Consider the following 10,943-nt stretch of genomic DNA (forward strand, 5'->3'; position numbering starts at 1 on the left):
GGGGCAAGGACATAGCGGTTCCCTTTATCTGTGTATGGAAAGGGCCCCATGATGTCCACGGCCACTCCCTCCATCAGGGCCCCCACCGCCACCTGCTGAAGCTCAAATAGTTCCCTTTCTGCTGCTACAGATCACCATAAAACCAGCCCCCCTTTGCGAACAGTCCTTTAGTGGCATGAGAGTATCCAGCAACCTCATTCCATTGTGGCTTTTGTCCGGACTCCACCCACTGTAGCACTGGGAGAAGGTCAGCATCCTGTTCCTGTTGCGCCCTCCATTCAGCAGCATCAACGACCTGTGCCGCTCTGCAAGCCGGCCCTTCGCTGTCGGTTAAGGGACCCTGCCCCACCTCACTGCGGAGCTCCACCTCTTGGGACTCGCGCTTTTCACAATATCGACAGCAGTCATGTGCACAAGGTGACATAGCGTCAGCGTTGGCATGGCGAGCTCCCGCCCTGTACTCTACAGTCCCTGTGCGGTTGCTTTTCTTTTGTCATTCGCCACTCTTGTTTTTTCACCTGTCCGTCCTCGTCCTCCTCCTCTCCTAGTTCCTGCAGTTACCCTGTCTACTCCCTTGGTCGTCCTGGTCTCCTCCCCCATCTCTGCCTTACCCAGACTGTATACTGTATGTGTATGGACCTTGTTATGTTGTACTTTGTGTTTTTGTTTTTATTCCATTAAACCTCCTTTTTTTTGTCCTAGCACCTGGGTCAGCCATCTTGAGTCCAACCTCAGTTCTCCCTCACCCTCCCGGTGAGGGGGACAAATCATAACATTCTATGCATTTCAGTACAACAGTTCAGCCTCATCATCTCTGTTTATGAAGCTCAAAATATTTCAGTTTGGGGTGAAACTGACATTCAGTTCAATTCACTTTTATTTATATAGCACCAAATCACAACAAAAGTCATCTCAGTGTGGATGGCAAAGTAAGAATGTCATTGTGCAGGGAAACACATATTGTGCTTATGACAATAAACACTTTGAACCTTTGAACCCCAGGACATGTTACATAATATTTTGTTCCCACCCTCTCGTGTGTAACCGGGGAGGACAAAAATATAGAGACACCTCTGAATATAATGTAGTCCAGTGCAACACCACCTTTAACTATGACCTCAATAACAAACATATAATTGAATTTATACATTGATGACAATTTCATGCAACATTTTGAGCTTCATAAATACAAATGTTAAGGCAGACATGTTGCACCGATGTGCATACAATTGTACAGGTGTACTGGTGAGTATACTTAGACAATACTAAACAAATTTTCAAGCAATCTAATGGGCTCACTTACCACCTCTGTGCTCTGTAGGCCAGATCTCAAACTGCCAATGTCCTTCTCCAAATCTGTCATACTTGAAAGAGACAGAGAGATACATTAGAGGGTAGAGGTAATGATGAAATAATACAATAAATAATAATAATAATCACCTTTATTTGGCCAAGCATGTTACACACACACACACACAAGGAATTTGTTTCCGGTACAGAACTGAGGCAACCATCTGCAGGGCGCCAACTCACACCGATGGCTCTAACCATTGGGGGCAAAACTTGGGGGTTCAGTATCTTGCCCAAGGACACTTTGACATGTGGACTGCAGGCACTGTCATTCAAATCTCCAATTCTGTGTTTGGGAGACGACCACTCTACCCACTGAACCACAGTCACCCACAACAGTCAACAGTCATCACCAGATACACACACACACACACACATATATGCAGTATATGTTGTGTCCAATGGTCTCAGCGTGCGGTGGCTGTGAGACGAGTGCACAGGGTCGGTCTACAAAGTGCAACACTGAAAAGAGAGAGGCCTACTTCAAAAATTCAGTAACTTCACTCATATACTGTAGTGTCACCAAAATCACTTCACACATTAATAGTCATCTGATGATTGTACTACATCACTTAGTTTGGAAAAAAAAAGTGCTTTCCTATAATTTTGGTGAAATTTTCCTGGGAAAAATAGGCTATTCACTACCTTCACTGTTAGACAATAGTGTTGCCAAAATCATTATGGACAGACTGGAAGCCCCATGAAAATGAAGTATTTTCTATGTTGGAAGTAGCATCAGGCAAGACAATCACAGTAGGCAGGGAACAAATACATCTTCAGTGCAGCGGGTGGGGCTGGGTGGGGCTACCAGTGTTGCGAGCAAGTCTATGCCCTTGTTCATGGCCTACTACTAATTGGTGTCTCTTGGCACTTAAGAATAATAGTGGCACATGATCAGAAATTCAAATATCTTTATATGAAGTCTTGAAGTTTAGACAAAATTTTCTGGTCAAATAAAAAATAACAGATTCTTGAGAATGAATGATGCCCTGGAGAAAGGCAAGAATACTAATGTGTAGTAGAATTTTTTGTTTAAAAGCACCACATATTAATAATACCTTAGTCTTCTGAAAAAGATTTTTTAGCTGAAACAGAAAAAGGAGTTTGTCCAGCTGAAGAACAATGAAGATAAGGATTCAACAAACAATTAAAATCCCCACCCATAATTAATTGTTGGGAGTAAAGAGATATCAATTAATGAAGAACTGGTACTCATGGAACAGTGGTTAGTTCTGGCATCTCATAGCAAGAAGGTTCCGGGTTTGAGCCCGGGCTGAATCGGGGCTTTTCTGCGCGGAGTCTGCATGATCTCCCTGTGCTTGCATGGGTTCTTTCCGGGTTCTCCGACTTCCTCCCACAGTCCAAAGACATGCAGCTTAGCTTGACTGGCGATTCTAAATTGCCCCTAGGAGTGAGTGTTGTCTGTCTCTAAGCGTCAGCCCTGTGATAGACTGGCAACCTGTCCTGCCTTTTGTCCAATGCTGGCCGAGATTGGCTCCAGCTCCCCCGCAACCCTCATTAGGATAAGTGGTAGTCACTTAAACACTAATCTCCATAAAAGGAATTGATCAAGCAGGCATGCACATAGCACAATGGTCTGCACAACTCCTCTGCTTTACTTATGATGTTGTGCTGTGTTTTCCTATGTGTTTACTTAAGATCCTAACATTATCCCTGTTTTTCTAATACCTTTATTACAGACCGTCTGCACCTCCTCAGCACGAGTCCTTTCAGTCTTGGAAAATATTTTTTTAATATTCCTCTGGACTGAGGGAGCAAACATTCAGTATCATGGTTATAGAATTAGCATTAACCTTAGTCACTTGCATGAGCAGTTGATACTGACTAGCAACTATGTAGAGTATCCTAATCTCAGCAATACAGCTGTAGTCTAACGTTAGGTTAGCTAGCCTTATTAGCTTGCTAATAACTTATTGGAAATGTTGGGTCTCCACATTTGACAATGTTGTATTAAAAACAGACATGGGGAGACAGTCTGTCACAGACAGTCCATTGTCAATGTGTGAGAGAACACAGCAAGGGGAAGCTGAGCTAATCAGTGCACTGCACATGGCTCGAAGATGAAATAACATTTTACCAATTTTACATAGTAAAAAAAGAAAAAATCAACGTGACAATCAATATTGATATTGTTGTGGGCTACCACAAATAAATCAGTGTATGTCTGTTCATTCTTACTTGACTTTAGCTGCTTCTGGCACATTCTGTAGCTCTTCACTGAACGCTTCTACCTTAGGGTACTTCTTTTCCAGGACAGTGATCATGTAATGGAGCAGAGTGATGTTTCTACAAACACACATCACATACACTTAACAATTAGTCATTTATCATTTAATTATGGGTTTTAAAAGAGATTAACTTACAAATAGACCTTTAGGAGACATTCTGACTTGTCATAATAGGAAACGTACTGTTCACACTGTGTCTCTAATAATACTATTAATGGCTCTGCTCTATTCAAATGCCACAATAAGCTATGCATGGGAGCATGAACAATACCAGGACCCTGAAACTAAATTCATCCATCAATCATTATATCATCTATACCAGTGTCTTTCCTACTCCCAAAAGTCTAATTGTTTTCTTTGAAAAAGGCTGATGAGAAGAAACTGTACTTGTCAATACTTGACTTGGTGTCAGCCATCTTGCTGAGGCTGGATACTTTAAATCCATAGGCATTTCCTCGTTGTCCTTTGTTCATGTAGTTCCCAAAAGCCAAAACAACCTCTAGGAGCTGACGTAGTGACATGCTCTGCACCACTTCTCTGGATGCCAGACACAGAGCTGAAGCCACAAAGACAAGAAGGGAATGTCAAACATGTTCACACACAATGCCTAAATCAGCAAAACCTAATCTCATAATATCTTCAGCAGGGAACATATAGATCAGAACTTTAAGCAACTGTAAAAGAAAAATGCATTCATACATATTGATGACATACTTTAGGTTCAAATTTAGCCCTCCTCTCAAACATTTACTTTTGCCCTTTTAATAAAGGTGAACTAATAAGTCAATGGGATAAAAGGTACCTTTGATTTTAGGTTTCACCTCAGTGACCTTTTCAGCAAACTTCTTCTTGAAATAGAGAGCCTGAAGTCTCTGTTGATAGTGGTTGATTCTGGGTGTGGACACAAAATAGACAGCAAAACTGTGAGCAGACTCGAAATATTTCTAAATGGAATTATTGCCTTGCAATTGTATGTCTCTGCCAACCAGTAACATTGCATGTCTGTCAGGTAGCGAAGACTGAAGGAATTTAGTAAAATATATTAACCTTATTAATTGACAAAATGGAAGTTATCACTATTTTGACATGTATGATTCTAGTGAATGTTTTCCTGTGTGAAACATGTTGCCTTCACTGACTGTTTATACAGAGGAGCACAGAAGACTGATAGGGAACTTTGTCATCCTTAAATCCAAGCAGAGTCCTGTGCCAAATTTGAATAAATGTTCTCAAGTCAAGAACAGGATGGGCGTGAGGTCACAGTGACCTTGACATTTGACCTCTGACCAGCAAAATCTAACCAGCTCGTCCTTGAGCCCCAGTGGATGTTTGTGCCAAATTTGATGAAAACCCCTCAAGGTGTTCCTGAGATAGTGTGTTCATGAGAGTGCAATGGATGGACAACCTGAAAACATAATGGAAGATTATTTATCTGGAGTTTAGGAGCAGGACCACACCTCTGATGTGTCTCTTCCTGCCTACATCTATATCTGCCCAAAGAGTGTACACTGCCAAGAAGTGACAGCTAATAGAACACTCCATTGGAACACCAGCACCCAGCAAAGGGGCTACTGTACAGGTCTGCCATTTTGGACTGAAAGCAACTATCATATCCAGGGGTGGGCAATAATTTTCCACATGCTATTCCGGCCTGTGAGGGTGAAATGGATGTCGGATGTCGAGTGTCTGATGTTACGTAACAGTTCACAAGGTTGACAGTAGACCAATATTGAACTGCTAAAATGATTTTTAGACAATTAAAAAATATTTTATACAAAATATCCAGCTATTTACCTATCGCATAATACAAACTGCCATTTGAATTTCCTATCCTTAATAACATCTTATGTCAACTAGATACTGTGCAAAGCAAATATAGTCTTAAGTGGCCAATGTCACGGCTTTCATTGGTTATTTCAGACAAAATGTAACACTTCCTCAAAGAGCCAGAATATACTGGTTTATAAAAATTTCTCAGTACAGTAACATCTGAGGGTATAAGAAGGTAGCTGCCACTATAACTGCAGGGTGTTATTAATCAGGAGGATTTGGGGTCGTATCCTGAATTAATAACATGAAAGATGGAGGTTTGCAGGGAACTCTTTGTGCAGGTTCATGGTAGTCAATTACTTTGTGAATATCTTTGTCATAAAACATCAAGCAGTGTTTGGAGCTTTGATATGTTTCAAATATGCCACCTTAGGCCACATTCACACTGCAGGCCGAAGTGGCTCAAATCCAATCTTTTTGCCCAAATGTAACCCATATCCGATTTCCTTATGACAGTGTGAACAGCACAAATCCGATTTTTTCAAAATCAGGCCCAGGCCACTTTCATATGTGGTCCTAAATTGGATACATATCCAATGTTTTGCAATGTAACTTCAGTCTGAACGGCCAGGTCGCATTTCATGCGATTTTTATGTCATTGAAATGCGACAGACGTCACAATTCTGTGCTGAAGGAGGCGAGGCCATAAGCAATATTTGTGCTCTCCTTCTTGATATTCTTCTTATTATTATTTCTTTATTTCAATTGCACATTAACTGGTACATAACTACGCACATGCTATCATGAGCCACATCCATTTTTATTTTCACAAACACAGTACGCTGCGTCTGACGTCACGTCCTCTTCTGCGCATGCGGGTCACCTCAGGGCCGTATACCGTTCACACGAGATAGATGGCAGTCGCATTTAAATGACAGTGTGAACAACAGTGCAAAAAAAAAAAAAAAAATTTCGGATTTAGGCAAAAAATCCGATCTGAGCATTAAGACCTGCAGTGTGAACATAGTCTTAAGTGTGAGAGGTTAAGCTTTATTCCTATGCCCAGGGGTTAGCATATCGTGGCCTTCATACACCATGCAATTAAAAAATGCCTTGAGTGCTTTGTTAATGGGAAATATTAGGCTCTACATGTAATTTCTTCTTACAAAAACACACCAGGCAGAATTAGTTTGCTCACTTTATTGCACCAAAATGTGTGAGCCAATAAGCTTCCTGTAAACCTGTTTTGCCAACACTCTCATTCAAGGAAACTCATTTTCTGAACAAAAAACATGAAGTGAATACACGTAAGAAGGCATGTGAAGATACAGTTACCTAGCTACAGTCACTTACTTAGTGGACTTTAAGTGTAGATGATATTTTAACTGAGGAAATAATTTTCCAAACCACTCATTTTAAGATAAACATTTTCTGAACAAAATATTTCAGTTCAAGAAATACTTTTTTTTTTTACCCATAAAGTATGGTAGTCTAGAGTAGAGTAGATGGTAGTCTCCTACCACATGAATGTGCCCAGAAGACCTCCAAAGGGAGGTGCCCTTGAGGAGTCCTGATAAGATGCCCAAACCACCTCAACTGGCTCCTTTCAATGTGAGGGAACAGTGGTTCTGCTTCGAGTCCCTCCCAGATATCCAAGCTCCGCACCCTACCTCTAAGGCTGAGCCTGGCCACCCTAAAAAGAAAACTCATTTTGGCTGCTTCTATTTGCGATCTTATTCTTTCGCCCACTACCCACAGCTCCTGACCACAGGTGAGGGTTGCAGCGTAGACAGACTGCTAAATTGAGAGCTTTACTTTTTGGTTCAGCTCCTCCTTCACTACAACAGTCTGGTACAGTGTCCATATTACTGCTGATGCTGCCCCTATACATCTGTCAGTCTGATTGATTTGATTTTGGACCAAGTATTTTTTTATTATTTAAATAAGCATTACAAGGTCAGTCTAAAGATGAGTAGCCTAGTACTGTATATTGGATATATGGTCCAGCACAAAGCCATTTTAGGTGAAAATAATTAGACTGATTTACTAATATAAGTGTTTAAGCTGTTTACTCTCACACTGATAACTTATTACTACTGTACATGATATTTCTACCACTGTTGGCAAATTGAACTGAAAATAAATAAATAAATAAATGTAACCCAATTTTAAATTTTCATTTTTGTTTGTACTGTATATTTCAGTTATATTTGTTCTTGGTCACATAACAGGGAATTCATTCAGCTGTGATGTAGCATTGCACTTTAGAACAAGGCCATGGCCAGATTTATCACATTCAGCTATGATGTAGAGTATTTTGTGTGTACCTGCTCATTTCATACAGGAAGCGGTCTGCTTTGGCCATACGGTCCAGCTCATGCTTGTGTTCTTCCAGCAGCTCAATGTCATTCTTCTCAGGAACAAACTTCAGAAGCTTCACACACAGACACATACATACAATCCATCAAAAGTTAATATAATTTGAAAAGTTCTTTATGTAGTTTTTTTATCAGACATATGAGCCCAAAATAAATAAGAGAAAGAATAAGGAGTTCAATTTTCCTAAAATAGGGCGTGTTGTGAATTCTCAACCAGGAGGCATGACAGGTGTTTAATAATCCCCAATTGGTGGAAGGAAATTACTATGGTTTCTCCAGAGAAAGTACCCAGCCACCCTTCTTTTGGTGAGAACAGGCTCATGCTGGCCACTTTTCTCCATAGCTGCTCTAAACAGTGCACGGAGACATTAGGTGCTCACTGAGGCAGCCCGTGGCGGCTCATGGTGCCAGGACAATAATCTCACCCTCAACATGGACAAGACAAAGGAGATGATAGTGGAGAAGACAATCAGAAGTAGTTTCAAATGCATATACGCATAATCACTGATATTTCATTATTGTGTTATGATCATTTCATGCGTTACATTATATTTTGGTAGTTTGTTTACTTTTGATACATACATTTAATCTTTGACATATAATTCTTTGATTTTCTGTTTTCCAGTGATGAAATCTAATTGTTTTTGATATTGTTTCAGATCACAGGTGTTCATGAGGTTGATGGCTTTGATTGCATTATTATGGTAGTTTTTAGTCTTCTTAACAATACTTTGAACTACTTATGTTGGGTTTTCATATAGTTTCATGTATTTCATTTATCCTGTCGGCATTAGCCATACCATTGAATAAAGTATAAATTGTCAGTGTATGATGTAATCTAAGAGAAATTATGAAACTGTTGATTTGTTTTAAACAATTCTTATGTTATTTTTGTATCAATCTTGTTGTAGTATTTACTCCATGGTTTAATAGGGATATAAAACAGAAAATCAGGAAGAGATTTATAAGTCAGGGGACCAAGTAGAGTACAGGAAAGCCCGATACGAGCTACAGAAGTCCATCAAAGTTGAAAAGAAGGCATACATCCAAAAATTGGAGAGATAATATATGAATAACAACATGTGCAGTATGTAGCAGGGAATCCAGGCAGTCACAAACTACAGGAACGCCACCCTCCCGGACAGCCTTAACAACTTGTACAGTATGCAAGGTTTGACAGGATGAACACAAACACCCCCTAAAAATCTCACCGTGACCCGGGGAACACTGCTTTTCATGGTGACGCACACACAGGTCCTGAAGGCCCTGAGACAGGTGAACATAAGACAGCGAAACCAGATGGTGTCCCCCCTAGAGTTTTGAAAGCCTGTGGGGATCAACTAACTAGTGTGTATACAGACATCTTCAACTTATTGAAGACTGGTAGAGAGCATCCTCACTACTGGCATCACAGTCTGGTATGGTAACACCACACAGGCAGAGAGGAAGGCTCTTCAAAGGGTCATAAAGACTGCAGAGAGGATAATTGGGACTGAACTGCCTGCTATGGACACACTGTACACACAGCGCTGTCATACAAGTGCAGAGAACATACTCAGACATCCATATCCAACTCCACCATTTGGATTACTAAGTGTGATGTTTGAAGTTCACTGTGGGAAATACTATTACTCTATTTTTGTGTATTGTGTTTTAATACTTTGTCACCCTTATGTAACTTTTCTTTTAAGACTAAGTGTTTTTTCTGGCTTTTGACTCCTTACCTGAGTCCAGAGGAGAGCTGCACAAGAATTCCTAGACTGTCTGTTTATGCATAAATGGCAAAAATCTTGAATGTCATACTACATGTTGAAGTTGCTGATGTGACAACAGTGTGGTGGTGATGCAGTAATGTTGCTCAGAGGTGAAAGCTTGTGACAAGGCTGTGGGTAAAATTTTGAGGACAGTAATGAATGCAATCCATTTTGGAATAAGGCTGTAACATAAAATGTGGAAAAAGTTAAGCACTGTGAATACTTTCTGGATGCACTGTGTATATAAAAACTGGACAAACCCGCCATGATATCACCCACTGGTTTTCTGAAGAGCAGTTTTTAAGTTCAAGTCTGACTGTCGACATATTGGTAGCACCTCACTCCACCTGCTAGGTCTAATCCAAAAATGAGCAAAGAGGCGGAGTGTGAGTGGAGCTCACTAAATAGCTAGCAGTTTGCTACCAGTGTGGGACCTTCCTGCCTGTCACTCAAAGTGGCCACACCCTTAATTAATGTGTAAATTTTAGTCTCAATAGAATTTATATGAGTTATTAAAAAATTCACTTCACATACAGTTGTCATGGAAGAGGAAATAAGCTAAAAGGGACCAAAACCGTTTTTGTACCAGGCTGTAAACATGTTTATTTCTGGTGTAAAGTTGGACATTTTAACATAGAGTCTGTGGGGACTGACTTCCTTTTTGGACCCAGCCTCAAGTGGCCATTTTAGGAACTGCAGGTTATGGCACTTCCACATTGGCTTAATTTCTCCATCTTGAAGGTTGTTGCTTGGTTGTTCTTCCATGCCTATAAAGTTAGCAATATTTTCCTGTTACCCTGTTACCCTGAGTAACCATCAGCATCCTTTTTTTATATACACCATGTACTAAACATGTCTTCGATGAGGAAGCAGAGGCTGAGGGCTCAGAGGTGGACTCGTCCATCACCCAAGCTGAAGTCACTGAGGTAGTCAAGAAGCTTCTTGATGGCAAGGCACTGGGAGTGGATGAGATCTGCCCTGAGTACCTTAAGTCTCTGGATGTTGTTGGGCTGTCTTGGTTGACACGCCTCTGCAACGTCGCATGGCGGTCGGGGACAGTGCCTCTGGACTGGCAGACCGAGGTGGTGGTCCCTCTTTTTAAGAAGGGGGACCAGAGAGTATGTTCCACCTATAGGGGGAATCACACTCCTCAGCCTCCCCGGGAAAGTCTATGCCAGGGTACTGGAGAGGAGAATTCGACCGATAGTCGAACCTCGGATTCAGGAGGAACAATGCGGTTTTTGTCCTGGCCGTGGAACACTGGACCAGCTCTATACCCTCTTCAGGGTGGCAGAGGGTTCATGGGAGTTTGCCCAACCAGTCCACATGTGCTGCGTGGATCTGGAGAAGGCATTCGACCGTGTCCCTCGCAGCGCCCTGTGGGGGGTGCTCCGGGAGTACGGGGTCCGGGGCCCTTTGCTAAGGGCCACCCGGTCCCTGTA

The 10,943-nt window shown here is 41.4% G+C and overlaps 1 protein-coding gene across 1 annotated transcript in view; it reads right to left on the reverse strand.

The window, feature by feature from the left end:
* The window catches only part of LOC109959625 (disheveled-associated activator of morphogenesis 1-like), a 60,640-nt gene that overhangs the window by 7,847 nt on the left and 41,850 nt on the right, over nucleotides 1-10,943 (reverse strand). Inside the window, exons 19-23 of the mRNA XM_020599142.1 lie at nucleotides 7,697-7,803; nucleotides 4,402-4,490; nucleotides 3,987-4,155; nucleotides 3,550-3,657; nucleotides 1,304-1,364 (exon numbers count right to left, since the gene is read on the reverse strand). Of these exons, the coding sequence (XP_020454798.1) occupies nucleotides 1,304-1,364; nucleotides 3,550-3,657; nucleotides 3,987-4,155; nucleotides 4,402-4,490; nucleotides 7,697-7,803 (534 nt within the window). The remainder of the gene's footprint in view (nucleotides 1-1,303; nucleotides 1,365-3,549; nucleotides 3,658-3,986; nucleotides 4,156-4,401; nucleotides 4,491-7,696; nucleotides 7,804-10,943) is intronic.

This window comes from Monopterus albus, unplaced genomic scaffold, assembly GCF_001952655.1.
Source record: "Monopterus albus unplaced genomic scaffold, M_albus_1.0 scaffold40.1, whole genome shotgun sequence".
Classification (NCBI taxonomy): domain Eukaryota; kingdom Metazoa; phylum Chordata; class Actinopteri; order Synbranchiformes; family Synbranchidae; genus Monopterus; species Monopterus albus.